This window comes from Podarcis filfolensis, assembly GCF_964270895.1.
Source record: "Podarcis filfolensis genome assembly, chromosome: 9".
In the NCBI taxonomy this organism is placed as follows: Eukaryota; Metazoa; Chordata; class Lepidosauria; order Squamata; family Lacertidae; genus Podarcis; species Podarcis filfolensis.
The window spans coordinates 14,118,685-14,136,542 of NC_139610.1; the positions used below are offsets into that span (position 1 = coordinate 14,118,685).

At 42.2% G+C, this 17,858-nt stretch overlaps 1 protein-coding gene across 6 annotated transcripts in view; it reads left to right on the top strand.

The window, feature by feature from the left end:
* Positions 1-17,858, top strand: part of PCDH7 (protocadherin 7) — a 410,123-nt gene that overhangs the window by 54,605 nt on the left and 337,660 nt on the right. Inside the window, exons 2-3 of one of the 6 annotated variants that reach the window (XM_083630151.1) lie at positions 12,946-13,042; positions 14,632-16,480. The exons of 4 other annotated variants lie outside the window; for them this stretch is intronic. In XM_083630151.1, coding sequence (XP_083486277.1) covers positions 12,946-13,020 — 75 coding nt within the window. In that variant the 3' untranslated portion in view covers positions 13,021-13,042; positions 14,632-16,480. Of the gene's footprint in view, positions 1-12,945; positions 13,043-14,631; positions 16,481-17,858 lie in introns of those variants that run through there. One more of the 6 variants, XM_083630150.1, reaches the window with a different exon arrangement.

Sequence of the window (17,858 nt, forward strand, 5' to 3'; positions counted from 1 at the left end):
TCTCTCACCCCTTGTTTAACTGACCTGGATAAGTCTGCAGTGTAGACTGAACACTCAGGACCTTTTGCCCACAGGTTTGTTTCTGCCACCATTTGAAAACAGTGGGCATGATCACACAATATTGCCCATTAGCAGAGGCCAGGCTCCAATAATAATAATAATAATAGCCCACCCATCTGGCTGGGTTTCCCCAGCCACTCTGGGTGGCTCCCAACAGAATATTAATCAGAATAAAACTTCAAACATAAGCAACTTCCCTAAACAGGGCTGCCTTCAGATGTCTTCTAAGCCAACATTTTTTCGTTCATATCAGGGATGGGTAATCTTTTCCAGCCTGAGGACCAGGGGCAGTGGTGGGCGAGTGGGGCCGGAAACAAAAGTGGGAAGAGCAATGGATGGAAATTTTACTTTTGTGCAGTACACAAGTTTCTACACATGTTCACATATCCCTCCTATAGCTTCCATTAATGGAAGCAAGAAGCTTCGACAGAGTTCAAAACCACATTCCAGGCAAGCAAAAACACCCTAAGGAGGTTTAAAAGAGGACGTGTAATGGATGTGGCTTGGGAGGAGAGAAAGTCCTGAGGGCCAGATACAGCAGCCTGGAAGACTGCATTTGGCCTCTGAGTCAGAAGTTACCCATCCCTGGTTTGCATGCCACCTCTCTGCTAGTTTACAATTTTAAAATGCTAAAAGCAAACACACAACACAAAATATAGAATAGCAGAGTCCTCTCAGGTTTGTGTCTATAGTTGCTATTTACATGACCTTCCTGGCACGGGATTGTCTTTTGCTTTCCCTTGGGGCACCGACATATATTCAGGTTGTTTGGGAGAAAGTATGGGAAGCACAAGGAGAAGGGGACTTGAGGATGAGAAGGTTGGACAGTGTTCTCGAAGCTACTAACATGAGTTTGACCAAACTGCGGGAGGCAGTGGAAGACAGGAGTGCCTGGCATGCTCTGGTCCATGGGGTCACAAAGAGTCGGACATGACTAAACGACTAAACAACAATGGGAAGGACTGCCAGTTAGTGGTGCATTATCATCCCCAACAAAGTGGCATGCTCTTGACAAATGTTAGGACTTCTTCATAGGTGCACTCACTCAACATTTGTAGTGGTCCTCACCAATGGTTTTTGACCCAGTTGAACATTCTTAATTGAGAATTGATAACAGTGTGAGATGTGGTGATGATTTGAAAGCTGTGGTCCTACACACAATGACCCTTAAATGAAATGACACTTAAATAAAATCAATTGGCCTGAGAAACCCTTTTATTAAAATGCTCTAGGACTTGTGCCACTGACTTCAGTAGGGGCTGGATTGTGTTCTGTACTGTATCAAGCTCCCTTGTGATTTTGACTCTAAAATAAGCAAGGATCCCGTAACTACATCCATATATTTTCCCTGCCTCAGTGTATTTCAACATTTAAAATAAATTGACATTTATAGGCATGCAATTAAAGCACTATGCACAGTTTGGCCCAGTGCCATCATTTCAGAGTGAACAATGTCTGTTGAAAACATGGCATTTCTGTAATCATTCTTAGAATTAATTTAAAAGTAATTCTAGGTATCCAAAGTTAAAATAATTAAGACTTCTCTTTTCCTTTCTTTTTTAAATCTCACATTAAGGATCATAAAATCCATTTCCATAAACAAAATGTTTGTAGAGAATAAAAAGGCAATTATTTGCCTGCACATAAAATTCATATGATAATTCAGCAGAGTTTAATTAAACCAGTACATCACGCTATATTTATAAGACAAAGGAATATCAAATAAGTCCCCCCCCCCTTGTTAGGGACCGTTGCATTTCTCTTTGATTAAAGACCTGAAAATGTGTGGAAGAAACTTCAGCATACTTTTCCCTCCAAGGGGGGAAAAAAGCCACCACTAAAATTGTATATCTATATTCTTTAATTAATATATTCTGTGTTACTCTTATTCTACGGTCTCCCACAAGTCATTTCCCTTGTCTGTCTTAATGGAGTACAACTGCTCCACTGGATTCTATAAAAATAGGGGGGAAAATAGGAAATCCTTCATTCACCCAAACCACTGTTTTCCATGTTCTACACATAATAGTCACCGACTGGATTGTATGGTGTACTGCACGAATAGCCAACTTGGTGCTCTCAAGATATTGCTTGATTCAACTCCCATAAGCCCCCACCAGCATGACCAGTAGTGAGGAATTATGGGAATTGTCACCCAACCACTTCTGGAAGGCTCGAGCCATGCCCACAAAGGGGCATTTCACAGCAATCAAATTCACTTATTAATTGACAGGTGAGTGGCCCTGCCTTTCTTCCAATATGGCCTGCAATTGGCGGGGGAACTGTCAAAATGGGTTCTCAGCTGGGAAAGGGGCCTTGCCCATGAAGTAGCCTGTCCTAGAGATGGCATGTGCAGAGAAGGGGAAAGGGAAATAGTGCAGTGGGAATTCAAATCTAGAGGGATTTCAAACCTAGAGGGAGACACCTTTTCTTCCTTATGATCTGTCCAAGCACAGAGGCAAGATTTTTTTTTACCAGGTGGATCTCTCTGAAAGTGGGAGTGTAGAAAATAAGCACTCAAAGCTGAGGAGCCAGTCCTCTTTTATCACAGCAATACCCTTGTCTGGAATCTCCTGAAGTTCCAGTTTCTCTGCGGTTCAAAAACGGGCACATAGCCAGGAGTGCCAAACACATAATTAGGCCAAGTCTCTGCCAGTGAAGCTAATGGCAATTGTACAGACGAAGCTCAGGAACAGAGAATTGTGGAGGATACCGGTTGAGCTCAGGGGTTCCTAGAACAGCCTCACTCTCTGATTACAAAGGTTTACAAAAGAATAGGGCATGCTCAGATGATGATTTCCAGGTTCCTTCTTAAAAAAACAACAACTGTGGATGGGGTGTGTCTAGGTTTAGGTGGCATTCAAAAGTACGTCTTATAAAAGACCCTCAGAATCTCTCAGAGCTCTTGATACCCAATCAATAGATGATACAGTGTTGCTTTTAGATTAGGAATCAGAGGATGTTTGGACATTAACAATTTCAAAATCCTATGCCCATGAGGTGGTAGGTAATACTTTACAGTGTCTGGAAGCGATAAATGCATCATCTCCATCTTCTTGCTGCTACTGCTACTGCTGCTTCCTAGCGTGTTTTTAAATACATTTACAAATCATTTAGTTCCATGAATAATGCACTTCTCTGAAAAATCACTTCCCTGGCAATCTCCTGTGACCTTGAGTGTGTGCAATGAAGACCTTACATAGCAACAAATTACAGTGGCAGATACAATTCCGGGCTGGTTATAAGTTAGCCACTTAGGCTCCTTGATAAAATAGGTAAGAAAATTGACACAGCACTTCTTTATGCAATTGCATTTCAAAAAATATATACATTTGTGTCACTTTCCATTTGGCAATCTTGGCCTGTAACATCAGCTTTCTTGTTTTCACTTCAGTGGGGGCTAGGTGACGGCTTTGTATAAATCACTGTCATTTTAAGGAAACATTTAGAGTTCCAGATCATAGCAGAAAAGCAGCCGGGAATGTTTTCCGAGCACAGAAAATAGCTAGCTAGCATGCTTTTAAAGGGAGCATTGTGGGTGATGCTGGCTGCAATGGCATTTAAGGACATTGCGGCTTACTGTGGACTCCCAGCTTCTCATTAGTATGGAGCAAATGTAGTTGTGCTTGCCTCCAGCACCTCACTTTCCTTTGGGATATGGTGGCAAAGTTTCGTTTCCAAGCAATCCAGAGAATGCTTGCAGCGCAGTCCTCTATTGGGCTGTGCCTTGAAGACAGTTTGGAAGCTGCAGCTTTGACAGAATGTAGCATCCCCTAAAGAGAAACTGGGAGGAGGTAGCATACGGCTTCAATGTTTGGGCCAGCTGCACTGGCTACCAGCTGAGCGGTAGGCCTATTTCATAGTGTTGGTGCTCACCTCAGAGGCCTCTGTCAAGCATGGAGAACGCTTTCCAGACTGAGACCCACAATGCCTTCTGGGCAACATTCTAGGAGCCATGTTGATTGATTGATTGATTGATTGAATGATATATTGCCCTACATCATAATATCTCTTAGGGTGGTTCACAGAATAAAATGCAGGATAAAAACAAGTAAGTAAGTAAAACCAAACAGCAAAGCAGTAATCCCCCCTCCCACAGACACATTTAAAAGGCTGTGGAATATTAATCAGCCAAAGGTGTGGTTGAAGAGGAATATTTCCACCTGGTGCCCAGTGTGTGTGTGTGTGTGTGTGTGTGTGTGTGTGTGTGTGTATAATGAAGGCACGAAGTGAACCTCCCTGAGGAGGTAAAGGTAAAGGGACCCCTGACCAATAGGTCTAGTCATGGCCGACTCTGGGGTTGCAGCACTCATCTCGCTTTACTGGCCAAGGGAGCCAGCGTATAGCTTCCGGGTCATGTGGCCAGCATGACTAAGCGGCTTCTGGTGAACCAGAGCAGTGCACAGAAATGCCGTTTACTTTCCCGCCAGAGCGGTACCTGTTTATCTACTTTCACTTTGACATGCTTTCAAAGTGCTAGGTTGGCAGGAGCAGGGACCGAGCAACGGGAGCTCACTCCGTCGCGGGGATTCCAACCGCCGACCTTCTGATTGGCAAGTCTTAGGCTCTGTAGCCCATAACGCCACCTGCAACCCTGAGGAGAGCTTTCCACAAATGGGGAGCCACTGCAGAAAAGGCCCATTCTTTCGTTGGTGCCCTCCAGATGTCATGAGGCACATGAAAAGGGCCCCACATGATAAACGCAAAGTCCAGGACAGTTTATATGGGGAGAGGCAGTCCTTCAAGTTTTGCGGTCCTGAGCCATTTAAGACTTTGTAGGTCAAAACCAGCACTTACAGGTCAAAACCAACCAATTGTGAGTGGGGCCAGGATATATATATATATATTCTAGGCAGGCAAAGGCATTCAAGGTGTGTGAGAAACAAAGCCAGTGAGGGGCATAGCCTATAGAGAGGGTGGATGGCTGAGGAGGAACTTCTAGACTGATGAGAGCTCTGAAGAGAAAACAGAGAGGCTTGGCCCCTGGGCCTGAGGTTCCCCAGCGTAGGTCATCTAAGCACTAGTGAAAGTATGAGATATAAATTTCCTTAAATAGAAAGATGATTAGTTCTCTATACCATATGGAATGTTTTCTTCAAAATATACATAACCATGTGCTGAGATCTTTTAGAGACACCTTGCTGTGTGTTTGTTCTCTCTCTGTGACATTGAATTGTTGAATCATTGACTTGTAGAGTGGGAAGGGACCCTGAGGATCATCTAGTCCAACCCCCTGCAATGCAGGAATATGTGGCTGTCCCATAAAGGGATCAAACCTGCAACCTTGGTGCTCTCAGCACCCACTCAAACCAACTGAGCTATTCATGAACCACAGAGGTGTGCCATTTTAGTTGTGGCAGCTTTCCATCTGCTCTCTCTCCCCCCCCCTTCTGACATTTACTTTTCCTTGCCAGCTTAACAGTGCAATACTATGTGTCTTTACTCAAAAGTAGGCCCTGTTTAGGACAATGACAGTTTCTCTCATATAGGTGCATATAGCATTGCAGCCTTTAAAAAAAATATGTTCACAAAAGTGACAGCTAATTATCATGATCAGTTTTATGCTGCTTTATTGATATACTTTTTAAAAAAATTAATTAATTTTTTAAAAATGTTTTTAATTCCTTCCTTCTGTCTTTGATCTGTTTTTGCATATACAACCGTAACTTTGAGCACTGTAGGTTGTAAAGAAAGCAACTGATGCAGAAAGAAACTGATACAGAGCTAGCAATAAATGAAACAGAACTAGCTGGAAACATGAAATGTGTGTGCTCTACTACTGTAGTATGTGATCCTAAGCATATTGAACATGTAAGAAGTCCCACTAAATTCAGAGCAGCATTAAGAGCTAGTGTAATATTGATGAAAGTTGCCTGTTCAAATCCAGTTTCGTTGTAAACTCTTTGAATTGCCTTAAGCAAGCTGCTCCCTTCATCAACTTTCTCCTCCCACCCAGTAATATGAAAGATAATAAGGAAAGAATAATTTTAGGCCGCCATACAGAGTGGTTATTGTAAACATGTACTTTATAAGCTGAACACTTGAACACTGAGCACTTGAAACGTACCATATAAATGCTCAGCATTGTGTCTAGCAATGCCATTAAGAACCTGCAGCGTAGCAGTCTAGGTTTGTGACCTTGAACCGTAAATAATAGTACTAAAGTGGGCTGGTTCGTGCATCCTAATAATTCTCCATGGGAAGCTACTCCATGGAAGAAGCGGTGCATAAGGTGGCACAGCAACTTGGATCAGGCCTGGCTTCCTTGTGTGAAATCTCAGCTTTCAAGGATGAGACAAAGCAGCTGATACGTTGCTTCCTCAATGCAGCTGCAGCTGCATCTGTTTGTGTTTTTGTTTTTTTCTGAGAATGGGCTGGAGAGGAGGATTTTAGAATGTAGGGACTAGTAATACAGTGGTACCTCGGGTTAAGTACTTAATTCGTTTTGGAGGTCTGTTCTTAACCTGAAACTGTTCTTAACCTGAAGCACCACTTTAGCTAATGGGGCTTTCTGCTGCCACTGTGCCGCCGGAGCACGATTTCTGTTCTCATCCTGAAGCAAAGTTCTTAACCTGAAGCACTATTTCTGGGTTAGCGGAGTCTGTAACCTGAAGCGTATGTAACCTGAGGTACCACTGTACTCCTGTATTACTTTTCTTGCTTATGCATGACTTTATGGACACTCTATATGAAGGATTTTAGAGAGGTTGGGGACGACGACACAAAGAGGGTGTAGATAGATAGATAGATGATAGATGATAGATAGATAGATAGATAGATAGATAGATAGAGATAGATAGATAGATAGATAGATAGATAGATAGATGATAGATAGATATAGAATGAGGGGGCATTACTGGCAAGCCAAATGTCATTTCAGCTGAAGCAACACAAGCAACCTCTGCCACTGCCATTTTAGGAGGCCCTTGGGAAAACTGACTTGGCATTATATGGTGTCAAGGTATGACTCCTAAGTATGTCCAGAGCAGATGGGCATGGTGCATGGAAATCTCCCCTCCCCATGGACAATTCCTGACCTCTAGCCTCTCTTCTCTTTGAATGCAAAACTGGCGGACTAAAATTCGAGCTGTTCCTGGCATAATCCGAAGCAGTGGAAAAACGCATCAAAACACAGGCAGCAATCCTGTTTCACAGCATACAGGAAATGCCCTTAAAACGTTTGTCATATTATCTGCATTAAGTAATGTGGAAGGTCCAGAGAGCATGGATGAGATCATAGCACTGCTACCCACACAGGAAGGTAACATTCGAGACAGATGCATTCCAGAATTAAAAACAAGCACATAGGTTTAGACTTGAGTGAGGAAATGTGGTTGAGAACATGTTCCACCTTCCACATAGGCCAAGCTGTGAAGCATTCTTAAATAGACACAAAGGCATCGTTTAGCTGGAAACAAGAGCTCACTGCACCTGTGAAATAACTGTGCTGAATGCCAGGGCATCAGATTTATATATATATATGGAGTTCTGCTATGGCCACCATAGCGACAGAGAAGGGCAGATTCTCTCCCTCCACCCTTACACACCTGTGTGTCAGAGCCCATATGCTTATAGCTCAAGAGTGCCTAACCAACTCACTGATTCATCATTAAACAAAATCTCTTGTTTGCAAGGTTTATGATCTAACTGCGAAAGTATTTATGGAAATGTATTGCCAAATATCATGTGATATAAAATCTGTTGGAGGCAGGCGGAGCCTGTGGCCCGCCAGATGCTGTTTCACTATCCCCTGCCATCATGGTCAGTGGCCAAGAAGGATGGGATCTGAAGTCCAACAACATCTGGAATGCTACTGGGTCTCCATCCCTGGTATAAATATTCAGTTCTTATATAGATTGTGGTCTTCTCTCTTCACAAGGTCAGACTTGAAAGCCTGGATTTGCTATAGTCATTTCCATCTACTTTAGTAGGATTGAGAAGAGACCCTACTGAACTGTTTCCCCTTAGGAATGTGTTCTTTAAGCCTGTTCCCATGTTGAATGTCTGGGCCTAAGAGATCTGCTGTTCCTGCAAATATTGATTCTTTCCCTCCCTTTCCTTACTTTTTGCTGACTGCAAGAATTTTAGCATGGTGTAATGCCCTCCCTCTCTCTCTCTCTCTCTCTCTCTCTCTCTCTCTCTCTCTCTCTCTCTCACACACACACACACACTTTTATATGCATTGTGTCATCATTCTGCAGTCAAAATTTTGAGCATTTTTAATAACCTGAATGAAGAAAAAAGTCAATGACATAGTCATCAATTGCTCATTGACTACATACAAGGGCATCTATCATTACTACATGGCGAAGTAATCCTTTGCTTTCCAGCATAGCTTCAGCCTAGATTAATTAACATTCAATCATTATACCACCATTACCTTGTAGCTGATTGTTGTATTAATTAAAGTATTTGCTTTGAAACCTTTTGGCTGGTTCATACACACATACATAGCACCTGGTTACTCGAAACTTGATGAGTATATGAATTGACTGTTGAAAAGCACTGGGTCACAGGATGGACTGTCAACAGATTAAATAATGTTTAGTTGATTAAACATATGCATTTTGGTGCACGAAGCATGCTTTCAAGATGGTAGATGAAAACCCAGCTGTCAGCTTGTTCAGAGACTTAGTAAGGGCAACAGGTCAGGCACCAGTGCAGCTTTCCATGAGTTCTGTGCCTGAAGCCTAACACAGAAAAGTGCATTTAGTCATTGCTTACTGATGTGGTAGAGAAGATTTTTGGCACAACAGCTGTGCAGAAGCAGTCTATATGAACAATAGAATTTTTGAATTTGATCATGCCTTTGAAAGTCCACAAACATTAACTTCTTTTTTGCCAGTGTGAGGAGGGAGTTGTGTACTGTTTTGTATCTTCCTGAGCGTTAGAGATATTATTTATGCCAAAATTGTATGGCAATATTTTGTATCTGGTTTTTTTCTTGCCCCTAGAGAATCAAAATTTGTTGATGATTTTGCTGAGAAAAGTTCCTATAAGCTACCTGAACTTGCTTATTTTCAAAAGTCGTTTATTTTAATCAAAGTTGATTCACATTTATTGATGGCTGTTGGTTCCTGTTTTCAGTTTGGGTCCATCTTTGCCTTATTCATGGGTTTGTTTCTTCCTTGGACACTGTCTGTCCTCAATTTAGCATTTGGCTAGTAGATTTCTAATAAGCCCTTCAAAGTTCCCCTTTTTAATCTCATGCTAAATTAAAATTGGATGATTTTCCAACTGAAAATCATGGTTGCAATAAAATCCATCTGTTGCCCGTTAACAAGAAACCCTCTTTGTGGAGGAGTCTAGCTCATTTATTTTATGGCTTTCCTGTTCTCTTGAGAATGTTAAAAAATATGCACGTTGCTCAGGTTTATTGCCTTTGATATAAGCAAAGGATGCTTAACACCACAAGTGGGCAAACAGATTGATCTATTCTTGTTGCTGAACACATGAACTTATGAAACACCTTCAGATGCATTACAGAAATCTAGCCTACTGAGGTCTATTCCTGAAACTCTCCACAGCTTCAAATCAAGGCAAAGCCCTACTGCTGTCCATTTCCACTACCGTGAGATGTGGAGGAATTTGCAAAAAGTACCAGCACATTGTCTTAGACCTAGGGTCAGGACTTTCAAGAGAGTTTGATCTGTATCCACAAGGGACAACCTTATGGAGCTGTTGTACCTGCACTGCGTAGGTAGAGACAGGTGGACTTTATTGAGTCCCTTGATGGCCCTTTCCTCTTACATGACCCAGCTCTGGAGCACCTCTGGGAGTTACCTTCTTATTCTGGGTAGGCCATAATGCATGGGAGGCCTTGAACTGCTTAAAGAGTCCTGTGTTGCTAGATGTGAGCTTCAAGCCAACCCTGGGTCACTAACCAGTGCCCCTGGTCTCTGTTGCTCCTGAGGACCTGGGGGTGTTGTGGGATGGTCCAGAGCTCTAATGGCATTCTGACAAGGCACTGAGGACCCTAGGAGTGGAGCCGTGCTCCACTCAAGAAGTATCTCATCCTAGAAAACATTTTCTGGTTGTGCTTCAGGGGCTGTTGATGCCTGAGGTACCCATCTGTGCTAGGAACCACCATTGGATTCTACTCCTATTCCACTTTAAGGAAAGTTTCATTTGGTCTGACTGTTTTAACTAGAAACTTTAGGAACTGAACCACGGGCCTACATGCAAATCATGGTCTCAGCTGCTGTGCTTCTCCTCTCATTATGCCTTACTCACACAGTAACAGGCAGATACTCTGTGCACCTGAACATCATTTCACAGAGACTTCATACAAACAATGTGATGCTTATGTTCAAGCAAGAAGCCATAGGATCAGGTTGTATATATCTTTTCTCATCAGCTATGGTGCTGTGATCTCAAGCACATATATGTTTGTGGTATGTTTGGGGTAGGAATTCCTATTTTTGTAGGCACTCTTAATGTTTTATTTTCTAGAAGAGACACACAATCTTGTTTGTGCATTAGCGTGAATGTGTAGTGTGGGGTTGGAATCAGATCTGTCATCCTGCTCCCCATGCATTCAATTGCTTGCCAGAACAGGACTTGGTAGGCATGTCTCTCTCTCCTCAATGTTGGGAATTATGGGAAAGTAAAGAAGAAAGACTCCCTACACATAAAGAGCTATCTGCACAGGTTCTTCTGTGTGGTCAAGTTGAATGCAGGGAAAGGAAGAAAGTATCAGGAATAGGTTCATGCCTGCCATCTCGCTCCCCTCCTCCAGGTTTGATAAAACACGTGAAATAAGCTATGATTATATTACCGGATGGGCTGTGTGGGTAGAGCAAATCTCAGATGACTTGATGCAGGGTGTAATCAATGCACAATCAATGCAAACTGTACATCTGTGCAACCCGTTTTTGTTGTTGTTGTTTGCAAATTCATGGAGACAAATGCAGTAAAATTGAGCCCCCAGTTTCAGAGATAGCATGCCACTTGGTGCAGCCAAGACCCTCCCTCAGAACCCTTAGTAGCATCTGGAGGAGTGGCTGTGTTCCACAACTAAAGTAGCACAGTGTGTAGGCTTCCAGATGGCTTTCCTCTGAGAACATTGCATTTCGATTAGGGAACAGACACGACTTATTTGAGGACATTTGGACAGTTTATTGAAGACATTTGGAAAACTTTTATTGATGATGATCTCTCTCTCTCCCCCCATCTCTGTCTCACTCATATATACTATCATACAGGTTGCTTCTTCTTAGGGATTATTTACACCTTAAATACCCTTTTAACTTAATTCATAGGTCACTTCCCAGACTGTCAGTATTTTTCAGGAGGGATTCAAGCACATACTGGAAATTTAGGCATGCACAGTTACAATGAATTAACATTGCACCAATGGGGGTTGGGGAGAGAATCCAGTTGTTGTTTCTGCAGTTAGGAAAGTGACAGGGAAATGCATCAAAGAATGTGGGATGCATGAATGATTAATGGGAAGACATATAAACACCATACAAGCAAATCAGAATGAATTTTCATTGTTGTTTAGCCTCTAAGCAAGCAAATCAGAATGAATAATCAGTATGACTGGGCATCATCTAACCACCGCACAAGCTTTGTGGAAGCAAATCATGATGGATGTTCAATAAACAAGGTTGTCTGGAGAAGCCCATAGTTATTTCCTGAGAACTGCTCCTCTGTGAAGAGGCTGGGAGTGTATCCAACTGAGGAGTCCCCGCACTTCACCTAGCTACAATTCACAGGATTCTTTGGGGAGCGCATGGCACTTAAGTGGGCATAAAGCCCATCTTAGTGTAGATAAGTGAGCTGCTTTACAGTTTCTCTTGGGATGGGAGTAAATTGTGTGGATATTTTAAGGATTAGAGAACTCTACGGCATGATTGTGGACAACCTGGGAGTTGCAGCCATTTGCACAGAACAAGTGCTAGCAATTAGTAAAATACACATTCGGAAACTCTGTAACAAAACCCAGCCGTGTGTCTTGCTTGCAGGAGGCAACCTGTAATGTTCATGTTTCCAAGGGGTTGAACTGTTGTTTTGTATTTTAAGCCATGCAATCAGGCAAAATAACAACAATCTGCTGTTCTGGTGAAGGTCAATAGATAATGGAGAGGTGCCTCTCAAGGACCCAGCTTCTCAAGGACAGCTGTGGTGCTTGGCTTGATATGCGTTGTGGGGCAGAATTTAGCTGTGGTATTATGGGAGCCTTGGGGGCAAACCACATCCATTGGGTCACCTTAGCTTAGAAGAGGGGTGGGGAGGCATGCAAACTGAAAATTCTCATTCCTTTGGAGCTCTGACCTTGTTGGTATTCTTTGCAAAGCAAGAACAGTGGCACTATTGAAACGGGGACCCTTTGATAATTTGCTCCCAGAATGCCTGATCCTCCTCCTCCGCCTCCTCCTCCTCCTCCTCCTCCTCTTCTGCTGAAAATAAGTTTATTCTTTTACATTGATTTGCATTAAGATCATACAACAATTTACATTAAAATCTATTCAATTTCCTTTCAACCTGACCTTGATATTGAGGATGGTATTTAAGAACACATTATCTTTCACTAGGATGCAAAACTTTCTATTTGCTTTCCATTAGTATTTTTGTAACATTTTAAAACGAACCATTAGAGGTGTTTAAAGGGAATATTCTTCTTGCTCCAGCTTCCTCTTATTGCATGAAAGAGGCTGCTTCATATGTTGTGCCAAGGCGGAACCCTACAGCATGTCTTTGCTCAGCCGATCCTGGGTCAATTGGTCTCTTGAGAAGTTATATCTAGCATTTCACTGTTCAGCTCTGTGATGCTTTAAGTAGGGACTGTATTTGCTTCCCTAAGGGCACCCCACCCCATGCCACATAGCAAAATGCTTTTGAATCTCCCTGGTGTATAAAACCCATTTTATTATGATGCAGGATGTGTGGGCAGGAAGAGAGGAGTTGCTGTCAGGAAGAGAAAAAATCAAAGCCCTTCTGCATCCCTGGCGCTAACCATGCACATCTCCAGATAGAGGCCAGTATACTAGAAGCATTCTATTCTGTTTCGCTGAGCTTTGGCTCATCATGTCTTTTCTATGAGGGATCAGTAATTCCATTATAAGGTTTGTGTGCACACGGATCACATTTGTTCTGGCAAAGTGTTTCCCAAACTTGGACTACAATTCCCATCATCCCTGACCACTGGTCTTGCTAGGGATGATGGGAGTTGTAGTCCAAAAGCAGCTGGAGACCCAAGTTTGGGGAATGCTGCTCTAGCAGCTCCATGCATTCACCTCGGGGATCACTGGCACTAATAATAATAATAATAATTTATTATTATAATAATAAATAATTTATTTATACCCCGCCCATCTGGCTGGGTTTCCCCAGCCACTCTGGGCGGCTTCCAGCAAACGCTAAAACATAGTGACATTAAGAGCCTCCCTAAACAGGGCTGCCTTCAGATGTCTTCTAAAAGTTTGGTAGTTATTTTTCTCTTTGACATCTGGTGGGAGGGTGTTCCACAGGGTGGGTGCCACTACCAAGAAGGTCCTCTGCCTGGTTCCCTGTAACTTGGCTTCTCGCAGCGAGGGAACCGCCAGAAGGCCCTCGGCACTGGACCTCAGTGTCCAGGCAGAACGATGGAAGTAGAGACGCTCCTCCAGAAGCAACCACCCAACCGGATTTCAAAACCCAAAGCAACTTGCCACTCCTGGGATGTAAGTAGAGACTCGGAGTGAGCACTCACATTGTGGACTGGAGCCAGCCACAGGCCAGATGTTGAGAATGGAAGCCGGTGCTACAGAGGACACATGCAGAGGCTGAAAGCAGCTGCCTCATGTCTCCTCTTCCACACCCTTCCCACAGTATCAAGGCTATACATGTCTACTCAGAAGCAAAACCCATTGAATTCAATGGGATTTACAGTTTAGCATGTATAAGACTGTAGCCTCTGGAACAGCGAGTAAAGCAAATTGGATATAATTGCAGTGCAGGTTTTTTAGGTGCCCAAACACTTCAGTTGTTGAACACTTGCTAGGAGGGTGGGAGAGCACTGCAACACAAGTCTTTCATATTTCACATTTTGATTTGTCAGGGACAACATATGGGTTCTTGGCTTTGCCTTACATCATCCGTAGTGTCTAGTTCTACCATAAAATGCATTGATACTTACGATGAATTTCATTTGGCCTCTTTATTCCCATGCTAGATCTCACTTACTTAGACAACTAATAATTTAGTAATCTACTGCAACATGATTTTTTCCCCTTTCAGGACAAAAATGCTACATTTTTAAGGACTGGCTGGAAAAAAAAAATCAGACGAAACCCAAGTAATGTTAAAACAGCCCAAGAAAAAAAGAGAGACAAAACTTAGTACGTTTTTAATTAAATAAACCTGGACCAGAATTCTGTTTTCTGTTTTAAAGTGGCATCCTCAAGAAGAATTCTATGCAATGTTATGGTTATGTACAATCTAAATCTAATGGAATCTAATGATTGGATTTAAGGGGGTGGAGATGTGAATCTCTCCTAAGAAGTGAAATCCATTGTGGTAGGAATAGGTTAGCTAAACCCTGCTCACATCCCGGTAAGCAGACATATATTTTTGTATTTTTTATAGGTGGATACAGTGCAGACTACGCAATCCCCTGGCCACATTGAGGAATCGTGTAAAATGAATGTATGTGCTCGTAAGTGAAATATTTATGAATGGAGCTCCAACTCTTAGTGTATGTTGGATCATAAAAAAGACACATGACCCCTGTTTGACAATATCACCCTAAATTCGATTCCCAAGAGGAGGGGTCGCTGCAGAGCTCAAAAGACATTTAAAGCAAAAAAACTCATTATTTTTTAAACTGACTTCTGATTCATTCTTATTTTTTAAAATAATAAAATATATATGTGCAAATGATAAAATAAATTACCTCTTGGGATTGTGGTGTTTTGGGAAGAACATTCAACCAATTCAAGAGCTCCAAAGGGATGTGAGAAAGGTTTTTGTAAGATGGAGTGACCAGCCGTGGACAAACTGCATCCCATACCATCTTATGTAGAACTATGAATTGGAGAGCAAGGCATCTCTCCCCCTTCATTCTGCCTCCAAGAACACTGGAATGCTGTCAAAGAATCTCATACAATTAGTGCTTTAGTTAGTAACTGGGGAGGATGGAGGTGAGTTTAAAATGTGTGAAAGTAAGAAACAGCTGTGCTACATAGGTAAACAAAAAAATTCCTCAAGCATGTGCTAGATCAACAAAGAAAATGGTATCTATACCTCAGAACAGATTCTGAGAAATCAGAATAAAACCCGTCATTTAGAAATGTTGGTTGAGAAAGTATGGATTGGACCCTCTGGGTTTGCTGAGGAAGATATTCAAAGGCAATGTATGGGTGTGTGTGGGGGGAGAGACAAAACAATAACCCTGTTAATTTCCCTGTCAGTAAAATGGAAAATCAAGTATTTGTCTGCCAAAATATATGTATTTAAAAATGTGTGATTGAGAAGTCATGACTTATTTATGAAGTTAGGAAGGTTATAGCTATTGAATAATAAAAAAAAGCCTTTCCCCAATTGCAAAAGGAGAGGGTTTCGGTTTAATTAAAAGGGGATATGCATGATGTGGGCACCCTCTTTGCATTCCTGGTCCTTGTTAAGCTTAATATGTCATAAAAATTCAAAGACTATATATATATATTTTGTAGCCAAAAGATTAAAGATTATATTTGAACATATATGAAAGTTAGAACTATTGGTTTGTGAGATGATGAGGGGGAGGCTGATTATCCTGTATTCTAATTGTCTCATTCAAATCAAACATTTCCATCATCCATGGGAGAAGCAGAGGTATTTTAAAGTATTAACTACCGTTTTGGGGGTTTTATTTTCTGGCCTTTACTCGTTGGTTACCCATAAGTCATAAATTTACCTTATTCAGATTGCTGGTTTATATCTGATATATTTATATGAGGTTATTACATTGCATTCATTTTTTTAAAAAATTGTATATGTATACAATTACTTGACTTCACAATATGCCTTTTCTGATATTCAAAACCCAGTGTTAAAGATCACTCTTTTGGAGAAACCATCTTGCCAAAGTTAAGGACTTTTAAGTCCTCTTGATTTCAGTGAGAATAATTAAAAACATGCACTTAACTTTCCCACTGAAAGCTGTGAAACTTAAACGTACTTAACTTTGACTTGATTGTACCTGATTGATTGATATGCATTTTTCTTCCTTTTGTATTAAGTCACACATGTTCTTTGCTATTTTTTTTAAAAAAGCTGGTGGTCTGTCCACTTATGGTAATCATTCTCAGGTGGTGGAATCTATGATACGGTAGAAGTTTTGACCTCTTTATTGTATTGAGAATATATTATCAAACTTCAAAGTCTGTACACTTCTACTGTATTGATTTTTCTGTCAGCAAAATCAATAAGTAAAATTAAAATTTTTGAAAATCTATTTCTTCCTTATTATTTTTTGATTTGCTTCACAGTCCTATGTACATATTTGGGTGGCTTAACCTTGAAGTCTAATTTGAGGATGCACTGATACGGAAACACATCAAGAGCTTCAGTAGCGCTGAATAAAATATACCACAGAATGTTTATACAATACAAAAGGAAAGAGAAGTGAAAGAAAAAGTCAGCTCTCTACTTCAGTGTCACATTTTGAGATCATTTCAGAATGGAGCTCCCATTAGGGATGTATATTTATTTTGGAACAAAGTGAAAAATCGAACCTAAAAATGTACATTCGGTTTAATTTTATTTTGCTCTAAATTAACAAATAGTAACAATGGGTTGTGAATGAGACTCCTACTTGTGACTCCCATTCATACCAATTAGGTAAAGGTTAAGGGACCCCTGACCATTAGGTTCAGTCGTGACCGACTCTGGGGTTGCAGCGCTCATCTCGCTTTATTGGCCAAGGGAGCCAGCGTACAGCTTCCAGGTCATGTGGCCAGCATGACTAAGCCGCTTCTGGCAAAGCAGAGCAGCGCATAGAAACAGCGTTTACCTTCCCACCAGAGCGGTACCTATTTATCTACTTGCACTTTGATGTGCTTTTGAACTGCTAGGTTGGCAGGAGCAGGGACCGAGCAACGGGAGCTCACCCCGTCGTGGGGATTCAAACCTCCAACCTTCTGATCAGCAAGTCCTAGGCTCTGTGGTTTAACCCACAGCGCCACCCGCGTCCCTTCATACCAATTAGTTACCCATTTAATTACCACATGAAGTTGGTGCAGCAGCCAGAGGCGGAGCAGTGCACATGCTGTGCACCTGGTGGCAGGGCCATGGGGCAGGGCGAGCGTCCCAGGGGGCGAGGCACTCGGGGGGGGGGCAGAGCGAGCTGCCCATGGGGGACGGAGCTGTCAAAATGAAGGGGGAAGGGGGGAAGGCCTCCGGCAAGGCAGCACAGCTCCTCCCCTTCCCCTGATGGCTCGGGGTAGGCTTGGGAGTCATGGGCAGGTGGTGCGCCAAATGTCACCCCCTCAGTGATGACATCCAGGGCGGTCTGCCCTCACCACCCCCTTTCTCTGCCCTGGGTAGCAGCAGGAGCTGAGTTTCAGGGTTTCTCCCTCCAATGACATATATTGCACTTGAGTGCCATTAGATGACTTGAATGTTCTATTTGAACATCCATTGGCTGATTGGAAGGCATTTGAACAATGATAGCACATTCACACATTACTCAGTAGTAGAGCACATGGTTTGCATGTTGAAGGTGTGAGATTCACTCCCTAGGATCTCCAGTTAAATAGGTGTCAGGTACACAAGCTGGTGTGTGTGTGTGTGTGTGTGTGTGTGTGTGTGGCATATAAGACTGCTAATACTAC